The sequence below is a fragment of the Talpa occidentalis genome, unplaced genomic scaffold (genome assembly GCF_014898055.3).
Source record: "Talpa occidentalis isolate TD23 unplaced genomic scaffold, MPIMG_talOcc4v2.1 talOcc4.4, whole genome shotgun sequence".
Classification (NCBI taxonomy): domain Eukaryota; kingdom Metazoa; phylum Chordata; class Mammalia; order Eulipotyphla; family Talpidae; genus Talpa; species Talpa occidentalis.
Window position 1 is genome coordinate 12,390,603 of NW_023604295.1, and position 16,107 is coordinate 12,406,709.

General features: G+C 38.8%; 1 protein-coding gene across 6 annotated transcripts in view; it reads left to right on the plus strand.

Annotated features, from left to right (window-relative positions):
- The window catches only part of APP (amyloid beta precursor protein), a 249,419-nt gene that overhangs the window by 107,355 nt on the left and 125,957 nt on the right, over positions 1–16,107 (plus strand). For all 6 annotated transcript variants that reach the window (XM_037525059.2, XM_037525060.2, XM_037525061.2 and 3 more), the window contains exons 4-5: positions 1,111–1,223; positions 3,335–3,528. In XM_037525059.2, the coding sequence (XP_037380956.1) occupies positions 1,111–1,223; positions 3,335–3,528 (307 nt within the window). The remainder of the gene's footprint in view (positions 1–1,110; positions 1,224–3,334; positions 3,529–16,107) is intronic.

Genomic DNA, 16,107 nt, shown 5'->3' on the forward strand with positions numbered 1-16,107 from the left:
TCAATTTATGCATGGAGGAACTGGGGCACAGGCCAGAGCTGTGGGGGGTGAGAGGATTCACCAGAGACAGAGTGGGGAACAGAACAGGCAGGCTGACTGAAGTACACTGACGAGGGGAGTAGCGGGTGAGTCAGGAGAGGTCCGCTACACCATGTGGGCTGCCCCCCGGCCAGCTGGGGACCGAACTCACGCTGCAGAGGCTGCGGTCAGCCCCAACCCCTTGCACCACCAGGGAGGCCCAGAATAGGTCTTTCTATAATGTCTTTAGTCTGCAATACCCAGAATACTAGAGATGATTTGCATGGTATGCTTTTGAAGTAAACTCTGTGTATGTAAATACGTATGCTTCACGTTTATAAACATGTGATACAAGTGCGTACACACAGACTTCTTGTTTAGGAAGTAGAAAAATGCTAAAACGTCTGTTAGTTTACAAACTGTATCCAGTGGGGAGGAGTCAGCAATTGTTTACATCGTTTCTGCTCAGCATATGGCCCGGGCAGTGTCCGTCTGTGTTTCACCCTTGTTGAGATGGAGTGCTAATCGATCCTATAGTTGAGCAGCTTTACGGTAGAAGATACGTATTCGTTAAATAAAGATGCCACTTAAAACATGAAGGAAATATCTTTCAAAGATTTATGTATTTATGCATACAAGAGCTGGGGTACAAGCCAGAGATGGGGTTGGTGAGAGACCTCACCAAAGACAGAGTGGGGAACAGAACAGGTGGATTGACTGAAGTACACTGTGAGGGGAGCAGCGGGTGAGACAGGAGAGGTCTACTGCACCCTGTGGGTTGTTCCCTGGCCGGCTGGTGATCGAACTCGTGTTGCAGTGGCTGAGGATGGCTTCATAGTGCTGTGCTTAACCCCTTGTGCCATCAGGGAAGCCCCATGAAGGAAATATCTTAACCATCTAGGTGCAGTGGGTCAGGGCCTAACCTGCTGAAGGAGACAGAACTCAGCCTTGTAAAGATCCTGGCCTTTCTCTGGCTGCTTGCTTCGTCATTCACAAAGTCGTGTGGCTCCTGTAAAGTCTGTGTGGACTGTCTTTCCTTGATGCTCTCTGGACAAGATGGAGGAATGACATAAGTGTTTTCCTTCCTTGCAGTTGGTGAGTTCGTGAGCGATGCCCTCCTCGTTCCCGACAAGTGCAAGTTCTTACACCAGGAGAGGATGGATGTTTGTGAAACCCACCTCCACTGGCACACTGTCGCCAAAGAGGTACCAGCACTTCCATTTCTTTCTTTGAAAGGCACGGTTTCCTGGGAACCATCGCAGTTGCATTTTAGGGAGTATTTTGAGACAACAATTATATTGATAAATAAACTTTTTTTAATTATTATTTTAAAAAAATCCAGGAATATTTACGAGACAATTATTTCAAAATACCACTTTTTGATATTATCACCCTAAAACTGCTCCATCCCTTTGATATATTATGACAATTGTCTAATAAATGATACATACTTGATTCTTGAACAGTGTGGGTGTAGGGGGATCAGGGATGCCTGCCCCCAAGGAATTGGAAAATCCACTTGTGTCTTTTGATTCCCCCAGGACAATCAGTCAGCCTTTGGCATTCTTGAAGATCATTGGTTTCATTTGCTCCTTGTACACAGCTCAGGTCCCTGAAGAGCCAGTTGTCAGTAGCTGCAGATTCAACCAACCCATATCTTTGAATCTGTGAATTTGTGAATATGAACAGTGTCAGCTGTGTTTAAGAGCAAAAACAAAAATAAAATACTGACAAGTGGACCCTCCTAGTTCAAACCTATGTTATTCAATGTTAACTGTAATTTTTTTGTGGCTCAGTCGGTCTCCTAGAATTAGGGACCTTATATGGTGGAGTGGTTCTCAAAGCTGGGGTCAGTTTTGCTCCATTTTCCCTCCCTGGTACACATGTGAATGTCTGGAGACATTTTTGGTTGTCAGAGCTGCAGGGAGTGGTGCTATTGGATTGGTGGCTGAAGGCCTGAGATTCTACAAACATCCTTCAATGACCAGGACAGCCTCCTGCTCCCTCCCCCAAGAATTATCATGTTGGTCCAAAATTTCAGTAGTGCCAAGGCTGAGAAACCCTGATTTAACCAGTGTATCATACCCTTAAACTGTTAGGCAGAAAAGTATCACTTAAGATCTAGCATTATTTTTGCCTGTTATAAAGTAGTATGTTCAAATTTACTGTAAAACAAAATGTTCTTTGTATAAAAATGTCTTCGGGTGGTTTAAGAACTTACCTTATGAAAGCAAACCAAATCATGTAAAGCCCAGCTACCCATCTGGTAATTTCATTTCTCATTTCTTCTTGAGTTTGTTAAATAAGTTCTTCATTACTAGAAAATAAAAATGACTCATTTCCCCCGAGGTCACAATGCACTCTGTAATATTTTCATTGTTTACCTGCATATTGTGAATTATTCATCTTTCTTCTGCCACCAATGAATACTTTCAGAACTTTATGTTAATCTAGATTTGTGCAAATTTTGTAAAGCCCAAGATAGCAAGAAAAGATATTGAAGGAGAAATCTCTAATGACTATAAGGTCTGATTCATAGTGGAAGATAATTTCTTCTTGTCTCAGGATTGTTATTCTGGATGAGAGCCAAGAGAAAATTTCAAGAATAAGGTTCAAGTGAGAGAAACATCCATCTGTAATGGAGGTGGAAGCGAGTGGGGGATATAAGGGAGCCTTGACAGCTTCCTGATATGCTAATGAAGCCAGAAAGCTTTGATTTTCTGGTATTTATGTACTCATATAGTCTCCTGTATTTATTTCCCAGTTTCCATTCCTGTTGTTTTAATAAACTGCTATGCTGTAGCACCTTACTTAAATAAGTAATAAAGTTAAAAAAATTCAGAATACCAAATTAACAAAAGAAGCTCTGTTGAGGGACCTCCCTGGTGATGCAAGGGATTAAGATGCAACCTATGAAGCTATCCACAGCCACTGAAGCACGAGTTCAATCCCTGGCCAGGGAGATACCCACATGGTGCAGCAGACCTCTCCTGACTCACCCACTGCTCCCCTCAGCAGTGTATTTCAGTCAATCTGCCTATTCTGTTCCCCACTCTGTCTCTGGTGAATCCTTTCACCACCCACACCTCTGGCCTGTACCCCAGTTCTTGCATGCATAAATAAATAAATCTTAAAAAAAAAAAAAGACAGAAACTCTGTTGAGTGGATTCTATTAAACCACTGCAGAAGCAAATGATTCTTTCCACTGTAAAATAGTGATATATTGGATATGTGTGTTGATGATTAAACTTGGTATTTTCTTAGAATGAGAGACAGCTACCCCACCACCCTCACCGTTTTCTCCTCGCCTTTGTAGACCTGTAGTGAGAAGAGCACCAACCTGCATGACTATGGCATGTTGCTGCCATGTGGAATTGACAAGTTCCGAGGAGTGGAGTTCGTATGTTGCCCACTGGCCGAGGAGAGTGACAACATCGATTCCGCAGACGCAGAAGAGGATGACTCAGATGTCTGGTGGGGTGGAGCAGACACAGACTATGCTGATGGGAGGTAAGGGAGCCTTTGTGTTGGGCCTCGTTTACCATTTGCTTCTGTAAATGTACCTACCTCTGCCACTCCCATGAAAGTTTGCTTTTGTGGGGGAAAAAAAAAAAATCAACTCCTTTTATGACTATGGACTGCTGTAATGGATCAACCCTCACTGAGTTAATTTGAACTTTTATTTTCATCTCAGGAGCTGGGAATCAAAATTCTGTTGATGATGTAATAGGTCACTGGTAGTCCTAACAGAGAATTGAAATCTGAGTGATTGACATGCATTCTGTTTTGGTCTGTAATTTAGAAATAATTTGACACTATTTTGGGATACTTTTATCAGTGATTAGCTAAATGTGAATTTTTGTTAAGAAAGATTTGGTTTTATGTTTTTTTTGTGTGTGTGATTTATGTGGGTTTTGTGGGGGTTTTTTATTTTATTTTATTATTTTTTTTTGCCTCTTTTCCTTTGTGAACAAAATCAGAGACATTTATAAATGTTTGTTAAGGTTTATTAGCTACCATTGGATTTGTGATTGTTAAGAAATATATTTTCACCTCTTTTTCTTTGGCTTTTAATCCTACACGTTATTATCTGATTCTTATATTTAGATAAAGACAAACATCTATATTGAAGTCATGAAATGATGAAATCAGAATCTTCGGGATAGAAAGGCCATCTGATTCAGTCAACAATTTCATGTTCTGTTTTACCCTCAAAGCTAATGACGATCATATCCTACTTGTTTCCTCCATATTCTCTCAGCTGTCCCCTAGAACTATAGATTTCCAAGCAGAGCAATAAATATAAATTGGAAGATTGATAATTATTACTAAAAGTTTTATGACTTTTATAATTTGGGCACAGCTTTTTGAAAATATTTTGTAGAATTTTTACACAAATAATATATTTTACAAATATATTAGTATCCATGTACACTTATGAATCCTATTTGTCATTTCTTATCTATTTATAATGCACGACTTCTTTTCAGTGGTTATTTCTTAATTTAATCAGGACTCTTTTTTGGGTAGTTAACCTCTTTTGTCTTTCCTTGTTAACAGCCTTAGAAAATTTGTGTTCAGTATAACAGGGCAAAAGTTGAACAAACAAATTATAAATAACAACAGGAAGAAATAAGCAAAAAGTCAGCACTATGGTCATAACATTCTTCTAGATTTGTAAAAGTTTTAAAACTTAAATACTATAAATTCACCTTTTCTTGGGGTAGGAAGTATTGGTGGTGGATTTGCCCATGGAAAGCTTCTGAACTGCTTCTCCATATAATCAGTCATTTGGGTTCTGGGCCATGGCCGGTCTACACACCTGTGTTCCATGTGCCAAATGTAGAAATGTCCACTGGCTCAATTCTTTTGATTTAGTTGTTACTTGGTCTAAAAGTTGGAGTTCCGCAATTACTGATTTTTTTTTAATAGCTTCTTCATATTCTTCCTAAGTTGTATTTAGATTTGGATTTTTTTTTTTTTTAATAGAGGCATGTTTTTCTTTATTTATTTGTTTGCTTGTTTGTTTGTTTTGTTTATACATGCACTGGGTACAGTCAGAAGCGCGGGAGGGTGAGAGAATTCACCAGAGCCAGAGCGGGGAGCAGAGCAGGCAGAAGGACCGAAGTACACTGCTGAGGGGAGCAGCGGGCGGCAGGAGAGGTCTGCACGCCATGTGGGACCCTCCTCTGGTGGCCGGGGAGCAGCCGGGGATTGAACCGGCGCTGCAGAGGCCGCGGGCAGCTTCGCAACCCAGCGCTCTACCACTGCGCCACCGGGGAGGCCCTGTATTTAGATTTGAAAGTTTCAGTCCTTTTTTGAAAAAATTCTTGATACCAGAGCTTTCCCTATGCATCCAGTATGAAAAAGGGAAATTTGACAAAAATATCCAAAAATTGGAAAAAAATCTTTAAAGGGGAAGTTGAAGATGGACAGTGTGTTCCGAGGCTCTTGGATATTTATCTTGCTCACTTCCCTTGACTGAAGTAGGACTGTGTGCCAGCTAAACAATCCAAATAAAGCCGAGTAAATAAAAAAGCTCCTGCACTGATGTCAGACTTTTAGGGAGTAGCTGAGCACGGCAGCCCTGTGTCACGGGTTGATGGCCTGCATTCCTGACCACCTGTCCACAGGGGATTTGTCATTAAAAAGGGGTGCTTTTGCTTTATCCTGAACGTGACAGGGTTTCTTAGGTTTGTACCCATCTAGCACATTTTTTCTGTCTTGTAAAACCTCCATCGTAGTGTGACTAGATTTCAATGTGCCCTGATCTTTTCCTCTGGCACCTCTTCCAACTTCCTGACTTAATGTTAATTACTAACGTGATATCTTATGAAACCCTCTCTGTGGCCCTCTCACCAGCCCTGGAAACAGACCCACGGGGCTTCTTGTTCTTGCCTTGAGTCCCTCATTTATTTGTAACATCATTTAGTAGCTGATTATACTGTTCCTCTCTGTCATCTTTGTTACAATCGCCAAACTGTAGGACACCAGAATACCATGTTAGCACATTTTTTCCCTTTTAATTTACTGTATTACCTCCTATTAGGCAGCAATACAATTTATTATCTAAACCATATTTGACACTGGGATCACAGTCATAAATTAAGGGACTCAGACAAACCAGGTCATATGGTTGCCCTACCTATTTCTGTCTTCAGTTATATCATCATCCACGTTGACACCAGTTGAAATGCTAGCCAGCTCCTTCCTAGTCACTTTCATTTCAATTCCGTGTCTGCTGTGTGCACACAGGCATAATTCCAACCCATCATCCTCACTTAGAAATCTTGCATCTGCAAGGTTTCTGACTTTGACATTCTTTTGAACATCATCTTCTGATCACACACACACCTACAACACTCATGAGGTCTCACTGAATTTCACCACTTCATAATCATCTTCCCAGTTCTGGATTTTGGCTCATTTGTGTGTCTCTCTCTCTTTCTCGGAGTCACTTTCCTTCTAACCAGTATGGACCCAGGTAGAGAGTCATTTTTATATATTCATTTGGAATCCTGGGCTTGTTGAGACCCTTTATATTTTCTAAACATATCTTTGTCAGCTTGCCATGTCTGAGAAAAATTAATTTTCCTTAATTGCTTCTGAGTTTCAAAGGTTGATATATCAGCTATGTCATGTTGTGTAACCTTACCAGTTAGTTTCATTTCTTATTCATGCTGTAACATCAGCTGAGGTCTTTATGTTACTTGATGTACCTATCATCACTATTTGAGGAGCTATCCTCTTTCTTCTAGCAGTTGATCCAAACCAACTCCATTCTCCTTGGTTCTGAGCATCTTCCTTCAAGTAGGTTTCTTTCTCTATTTCAATATCCCATCCTTCCTTTTATGATTATGTTCTGTCTTAGCTTCTGATCACCTGTACTCCCTTTCTTGGATTAAAAAAAGAAATTATTCATGACATTTTTTTAAAGCATAGTTTTAGATTTATAGTAAAATTGAGTAGAAGGTGCAGAGACTTCCTATGTACATATACTTAGCCCCTCCATCCTCAACAACCCTTACTAGAGGGGTACATTTGTAATAGCTGATGAGCCTACACTGACTTCAAAGTCACCCAAAGTCCATAGTTAATATTCTGATTCACTCTTGGTGTCATACATGCTGTAGCTTTGGATATATATGTAACATATTATCCATCTTTATAGTGTCATGTAACGTATTTTTAATATGTTTTCACTGAAATTTCTTGGCAACCAGTGATCTTTTATCGTATCGTTTTACCTTTTCCAGAATGTCATATAATGTCACACAGTCTGTAACTCTTTCAGAATGTCTTCTTTCACTGAGTGACATGCATATCTTTCTGTGGCTTGATAGTGTGTTTCTTTGTAGTGCTGACTAATATTCCACTGTTTGGCTATATCACCATTTCTTTATCCATTCACCTATTGGAGGGTTGTTTGCTTCCATTCAAAACTTGGAGACAGATATAAACTTCAATAAAGAATTAAAGCCCCCCAAAACAAGTGGGACTATATCAAACTAGAAAACTTCTGCACAGTGAAAGAAGCTATCATCAAAATGAAAAGACATCCTACTTCATGGAAGAAGGTATTCGCAAATCATGCATCTGACAATGGGTTAATACCCAAAAATCCATAAAATGCTCATAAAACTAAACAAACAACAACTGGATTAAAAAAGTGGGCAGAGGTTCTGAATAGATACCTCCGCAAAGAAGACATATAGATGGCCAAATGATATGTTCATCATTTCTTATTTTTAAGAAATGAAAATCGAAACAACATTGTGTAATCACCTTTCTTGATATCTCACACGCAAGAGAATGGCTATTATCAAAAAGACTAAAACATGTGCCTCCAAAATTTGTACAGTTTTGAAAATCAATGGTAAGTAATACCCTTGTATTAAATAAAATATAAAACTTGGAAGCCGCCAAGGTGTCCTTCAGAAGGTGAATGGATAAAGATTTGGACCGCAGCTGCTGTAAAAGTCAGTGTAGGTTTTCTGGTCTTCTGGGTCAATGCCAAGGAGCTGGACTGCTGGGAAGCCACCAGGCCCATGTGGCTGTCCTATTTTGCATTCCTGCCAACAGTGGATGAGAATTCTGTTCATGAGAATTCTGTTCATCTTCATCCGCATTTGGTGTCATCTGTGTTCTGGGTTTTGCTCATCCTAACCTGTGCGTGGTGGTCTCTCACTGTTTAATTTGCATTTCCCTGTCGACATAGGGCATGCAGCATATTTTTTAAAGATTTATTTATGCATACAAGAACTGGGGTATAGGCCAGAGGTGCAGGGGGGTGAGAGGATTCACCAGAGACAGAGTGTGGAACAGAACAGGCAGATTGACTGAAATACATTGCTGAGGGGAGCAGCGGGCAAGTCAGGAGAGGTCTGCTGTGCCATGTGGGTAGCTCCCTGGCCGGGGATCGAACTCATGCTGCAGTAGCTGTGGATTGCTTCATAGTACTGACACTTAGCCCCTTGCACCACTAGGGAGGCCCCTGCAGCATCTTTTTTAATGCTTACTTGCGAGCTACAGATCCACTCTAGCACTTTCAATCTCCCTGATCTTTTGCTCCTTAACCTCTACATAAAAACCTGCTGTTTCCCCACAACCAAGGCCTGAGTTTAGATCGTCAGTGACCTCCTCCTAAGACTAACTTCCTCAATTACTCCTTACATCTTCAGTGCCTCACTTTCTCCTGTTACTAACCTTGTACTTCTTTGTATTCTTTCTTCTAAGACTCATTTCTCCCTTCACTTCTATTCCCATTACTAGCATTCATTCTACCTTCCCCAAAAAAGCATTTGTGTACTCTCTTCCCAGATAATTCTTCCCCATGCCTTACTAATCCTCTTATTAAGCTCCACTAATCCTGTTGACAGTTGGGAGGATATATTCACTGGCTCCTGTTGCCTATAGAAAGGTCCAGATTTTCCAGATTCCCATTTCTTGACCCCAGCCTGCATTTTCAGCCTTAGCCACACACCTCACTCTGACTACCAACCTCCCCAAATACTCAGCCTTTTTTTGTTTCCACCTTTTTGGACCTCACCTGAAAATATTTTTCCATTTTTACCAGATGGTGTTATCAAATCGCAGAGTATTTATCTGTTCTGAAATGCTCTTATCAATTCATGACCTGGAAAACCCTATATTATTCTTCTATGTTCACCCAAAAAGATTTACCAATTGCCCCTTGAAAAACTGTTTTCCTACATTTCCCTTGCTTTTCCTTTGTATTCTTCTTAAACTCTCATTCCTAAGTGACTTTCTTCCAATTACCTGTATCCATACCTCTGTTTACCTGCTAGAATCCAAACTACAGTCCATGTACCCAGTATGACTTTACATACATATTGATCTTTAAGAAATACCAGTCAACTTGAATTTTTTTTAAACCTTTTTCTTAGCTTCTGAAAAGGACTCTGAGGCCCATAAATGTATGTCATAGAACCTCTGTGCTTAAACCTGAGCTCTGATAAAAATATAATGTGAACCACATACATGCTTTATTATTTTCCAACATCTACTTTTAAAATTGTAAAAAGAAATATAATGAATTTAATTTTAATTATGTATTTGTTTAATCTATTATATTCAAGAGTCTCATTTCAAGATGTAGCCAATATAAAAAAGTTACTCATGAGCTAAGTCTCATTCTTTTTTGTTTATCTTTCATCTAAGACCTTCAAAACCTAGCACGTTTTACCCACACAACACATCTCACTTTGAAAACTAGTCACATTTCATAGTCACATCTGGCTAGTGACTACTCTGTTGGATAAAAGAGCTCTAAATACTTGAGATTTCAGTCACTCTTTATTTTCTTTAAGACAAATGGTTTTTAAAGCCCAATAATATATTCTGAGTTTAAACTCTGAATTTTTTATTAGTTTCTATTTGAACTTATATATTTAGGATGTCAGGTGTCTTGGATCATTTCATTTTTTAGCGTGTTTTTCTGTTATCCCTTTGGGCAGGTGTGCCTGCCTTCTTTTGGCAAAGCCAGTGGGCAAAGCCAGAGAGGCATTGCATCACTGACCCCACAGAAGCCGGACTCCTGCCAGCTGGAGCCTCCTGGTTCCAAGAACCAACCCTTCTTGTGGCACTTGAAATGCAGGATGGGAATAGGAATTTGACACATCTTATGTAAGACTTCCTGGGTGGGCACTATGACAGTTCTTGAAGAGGGAGAGAAGGGGTATGCTGATCCTCCAGAAATGAAATTGGATCCACAATTTAATGTACTTTGTTGGTTGGTAGGTTATGGACTTGTTTTGGTAGGAAGTGGGGGTGTTTTCCTATTGCTAATGAGGCATTTAGAAAAATACTCTTTGTGGGAGGATCTCTGTTTTATGATTTCACTGAAAAAAGAGGCCAGTCTTGTAAAAGACTGAAGAGAGACAAAACAGGTATTGTCCTCAAAATTCATTTGTAATTAACTCGGTATGTATTTCTCCATTGTTAGAGTGGTTAAGTTCTCTGACCATATCAAAGTACCTTTATTTTGTGACGCATGAGCTTACTGATGTTAATAGTGCACGGATTCCAGACATCATAGGTAAGAATTTTTCCAAGGGGAAATTAATCTGGAAAACTAACTCATCAAATCAGCCACGTATTTAGTCTGGATGTAGGGGTGAGCATCTGAAGGGTGATTTTGTCCCTCTGGAACTGCACAATCCAACATAAACCACACTGTCCACTGGGGGTGTTGAATCTGTGGAGCAAGTGACATAAGGGAGGACCCTCCAATTATTTGTGTATCGGGTCTTTTCCTTCAGTAGTAGGTTCTCATTTTTCTTATAGCAATCTCTAAAGATGCATTTTTTATCTTGTTATTTTTAGCTTTGCAGACATTAGTGAGAATGTGCAGAGAGATAACCTAATATAACTTCTTAGATAATCAGTTGACATTTTCCTTTTTCCTTTTAATTAAAAAAAAAAGTCTTAAAAGAGACTGGAATGAGTGATTGTTTTTTAGTGCATCATGCTGTTAGAAACTGTATTTTGTAGTTCAGAAAAGTTTTCCTTTAGCTCACTGATACTTTCTCATTTGCGTGTGTGTGTGTGTGTGTGTGTGTGTGTGTGTCCATCCACATGTGTAAATGCAAAATAAAGCACAATTCCTTAAAATACTAATTGAACCCAGTCAGCTGAATGAGTTCTGGTAATTATCTTGCTCCACCACAAAACTAGCCCAGTACCAGCTGGGTACAAGCACTTTATATTATTATTATTATTATTATTATTATTATTATTATTTATATTTTAAACTACTTTACAAATGATTGGCAAAAAGAGGAATAATAACTTTATTTAGAAATTTTATTGAATATTCATGTAGTAAATATTTTAAGTTTAATGAAATTAAAATAGAGTACACCCAAATTTGATTCCTGTTTCCTGGTTTTAAAGGTATGGATTTCTGTCATGGGCAGTATCCTGTGATTGCAGCTGCTGCTCCCAGCCACCATGCTTAAACCTAGCATATACAGAGTCCAGTTTTCAAATATATCTCTATTTGGTTCTAGCCAGTTGTACTTCTTGGCTGTTTTTTTGCACCTGAAGTTTCACTTCATAATTGTAAAAAAAAAAAAAAAAAAAAAAAAGAAAAAATCAGTAAAACTTTGAGAGCTCATAATTTTGTTGAAGAGAAAATAGTATCTGACCATAATTGCACAATACTTTCCAGTTTGGATTTATTAACACTTATTAGAACCATCAATCCAGCCATTCTTTTTTTTCTTGTGTCGACATTGGTTCTTTAGTTCAAATCACCTTTTTAAAAAAAAAAAGATTTACTTATTTACGCATACAAGAACTGGGGTACAGGCCAGAGGTGTGGGGGTGAGAGGATTCACCAGAGAAATTGTGGGGAGCAGAACAGGCAGATCTACTGAAATACACTGCTGAGTGGAGCAGTGGGCAAGTCTGGAGAAGTTGGCTATGCCATGTGGGCATCTCCCTGGCTGGGGATCGACTTGTGCTCCAGTGGCTGCAGATAGCCCCATAGGTTGTGTCTTAACCCCTTGCACCACCAGGGAGGCCCTCAAATCACCTTTAAAGACACTACTGCCTTTGGTGTTTATGTTGCATCAACATCATAAAATATTGCACAGCAGCATAAAAGAGGAAAGAATACTGCCACACATCTTCTAATGAGGAACAGTTCTTTTTTTTAATATTTTAAAGATTTATTTGTATTTATTTATGCATACAAGAGCTGAGGTGTAAGCCAGAGGTGCAGGGGTGAGAGGATTCACCAGAGACAGAGTGGGGAGCAGAGCAGGCAGATTGACTGAAATACACTGCTGAGAGGAGCAGCGGGCGAGACAGGAGAGGTCTGCTGCGCCATGTGGGTCAGCTCAGTGGCTAGGGATCAAACTCATGCCTCAGTGGCTGGTGATAGCTTGATAGCACTGAGACTTTAACCCCTGTGCCACCAGGGAAGCCCCACTCCTTTTTTGGTCAAATACTGAATGCTTTTGTGCTTCCTGTTCAAAGACTATGTTGATGAGAATATTACATTTCCTTTTTGTTTAGAAATGCATTGCTCACTTATTCTTGAGCAGGAGAAAATTCATGTAGCTGATCATTTGAAGACTCCTGGTATGACCTTTTGTGTGTGTGATCGATGTCCTTTATCTTCCGACCTGCCTGATGATTGCAACATCTTTCTTGTCAATTTCTTCTTCTTGCCAATATGAGAAATAAGAACTTACGATTTTCAACTGTATTCCAAGAAAGACTCCTTGGACCTTCTGAACAATGATGCAATATTTTGGGAATACAGCAATAAAACTGTGATAATTCCCCTATTGCATCATCCTTCAAGGCAATTCCTTCTTTCTTTCATTGTCACATTGTTTGGTTTTTCTTAACACTGGTAGAAATAGTTGATGAGTAGTGATGAAATAACTCTTGGGATAATAAAAATAAAAATTGTGACAAAAAGCAATCTAGTATGTATATAAAGTTCCATGCCCTCCTATGGTTGTTACAAGCTAGAATTTTTTTTTAATAAAAGTTCTGTAAAAATCAGAAATGTCACACCTAATTAGAGAGATCCTGCTCAAAATAGAACTCTAATGTTAAAATCTGATCAATGTTATTCTAGGGACTGATATCCTTTCTTATTTACCTGGAGCTGATATTTGCTTTAAGGCATATGTGACTTTATACATTAAAACACTTGGCATAATTCTCTAATAACTAGGTGCCAAACAAATATTTGCATTGAATTGGATTGCTATTCATGTCAAATACACATAGTGACATAATTGGTAATGCAAGGTTAAACTAATTGGCTTTGAAGAATCTACCAAGGTCTATCATTTCTGCTGTGCAATAATTAAATGAAGTTGCATCAAGAGCCTAAAGCTGGAAATGTTGGAAAAAGACAATGCTTGGACCTCAGGATTATTTATAACCCCTGATAGCACCCTTACGATAGTTACTATCTGAATATCTTTTCGTTGCTTCAAAAGAGAGGTAAATAGAATAAAGTGAGATGAAATTGTAGTTACAAATGAAAGTAAGAGCCATCTCTATTTGAACTGTTGGATAAAAGTTCATTCTTATAATACCTTCCTCGTTTGAACTAGTATCCTTTTCTGTTCACTAGTATCCAACTGGACCTTTTAAATAAAAGTGGTTAGGCAGAAACTTCAAGAAATCCAAATTATAGTTATGAGACTAGCTTAAGTCCTCTAGCTTTTGTGTCAAACCTTGGGTGATTTTAAAAAATGAATCAAGTAAACATTGCTTGGAGAATTGGTTCTCAACTGGGGGCGATCTCACAGCCCAAGGTGCCTTTGAAAATGTGTGCAGATGTTTTTAGTGGTGACAACTGGAGAGACAGGCAGCTGCTATTGACATTTGGTGGACAAAGACCAATAATGCTGATAAAAATCCTACACTAAACAAACAGAACAGCCTACAACAAAGAAATGTCAATAGGGCTGAGGCTGAGAAACTGCTTTAAAGGTGTCCTCTGCATTCAACACAATAGGAGAATAGCAGGGAAATTATTCTTAAAAAAACAAAATCTTCAGTCTGAGCTTTGGCCTCACCCTGATCTCTTCTGGTCAGAAAAGCAGACACCTCAGGAGTTGCCTCTTGAACACAACGTTTGTACAGATGGAAATGTTTGAGATCAAAATAAACCTTCCAAACATAACTGCATCCATAGCTTAAAATACCACAGTCAAAATGTGCCCAAAATGATGTCTGACTAAGGCTTCTTATTTGTGCCCAATACTTCATTAATTCTCATCATTATGTTCAATATTTTTCTTTTTCTTGACTACAATCAGTATTGGCATATTTCATATTTTGAAATATTTGGTGTGGAGGCATGGGAAAATATCCACATTTAAAATATCATTTCATTACATATAATTAGAAAATGTGGAAAGTGTGATCATTTTTCAGAAAGTTTTGGGTCAGAAAAAATCACCTCTAATTTGACCTTATTGTAAGTTTTGAATATCTGTGTGGTTTTTTTTCTTTCCATATGCATTGTGTCTATTTATTTGTTAAAATATAAGATTTTTATTTGACTACTGATACACATTTTCCATTTATAATCTTATCTTTTCTTTTGTGTATATTATACTTTTAACTCTTATTTATTAATATAATCCTTGTTGGGCATAGTTTTGCTTCCTTTTTTTTTTTAACCTTATACTGGCCATACTTTAAAATTCCTTAATGAGTCTAGATTATCTTCCAGTGTTATATATAATTGCTTTGAGGTAGTTTCCAAAAATAGGAGTTGAGGGTTAAAAGATAGGAATGTCTGACAACAGTTAAACTTACCTTAATGGTGTTTATGCCCATTTACAGTGAGGTATCACTAGTTGTTGGGGGGGGTGTATTTTGTCACTGCATACGCCCCGGTACTGGGTGATATACCGCTGCTTGATGACATGCTTCTCCCTCAAGGTCTCCCAGCCTTTCAAGGTCTTCCAGACTCTGAATATTATGCCATATGGAGAAGCTTTCTTTGCCTTCTTTTTTAAAAAAAAAAACATTATGATTACAAGAACTGGGTATATGCCAGAGGTATGGGAGGTGAGAGGATCCACCAGAGTCAGAGCGGGGAACAGAACAGGCAGATAGACTGAAGTACACTGCTGAAGGGAGCAGTGGGCAATCCAGAAGGGGTCTGCTGCGCCATGTGGGTAGCTCCCTAGTCAGGGATCGAACTCGCACTGCAGAGGCTGCGGACAGCTTCACAGCACTGTGCTCAACCCCTTGCACCACCAGGGAGGCCCCTTTCATTGCCTTCTTATATCCTTGTTTGTGTAAGAGTAGGAACAAGCATAGATGCTACGTAGTCTTGGTCCATCAAACCTCTCTTTGAACACCTTGCATATGGTAACGTGTTTAATATCCGCAGCTTTATAAAAGCCTATTAGTTATTTGTAGAACACTTTAATGAATTTTATTTGTGCTTCTCCAAAACAAGGAATAGTGTCCTGAAATATAGTGAATAACCTCTACTTTCCTCAGTCAACTACATTCTTCACCCTAAAGAGCACATATAAATCATGGCCTTAATAATCATGAAACTCATTCACCTTTGATCAGGAACAATTTCAGATCAATAAATAATTTTGATTCAGTGATTGTATATTCATGAGGGAAGCGTAAAGCGCTTAATTTTTACTGATAGAATTTATGTAGATTCCATGATCTTTAATCCCCCCTAGTTATGTGTGAATCTTCTGGAGAATGGGGGAAACTAACATTTATAAGTTAGTTTAATACAGATGGGAAATGTGAAAGTAATGTATATTCTGACATATGCTGAGAAAAAAAACAATCTATCAAGCTAACTCACTACACCTGAAAAACATCACTTTGACCAGGAATTCCTAAAGCAAGTCAACTATTACCCCTCAAATTCTTGCCTTTTATCTGTTTGCTTTGGGGGTGGACAGTTGCATGAGAGAGGAATGGAGGATTTATAGCCCCTTCTACATTATTAGAAATGTATTTCTTTAAAAGGGGGGGGGGGCATTTTTTTCCTGTTTCTACATAAAATGTTCTACAAAGATACATATTTTTTTGTAATGAATGGGA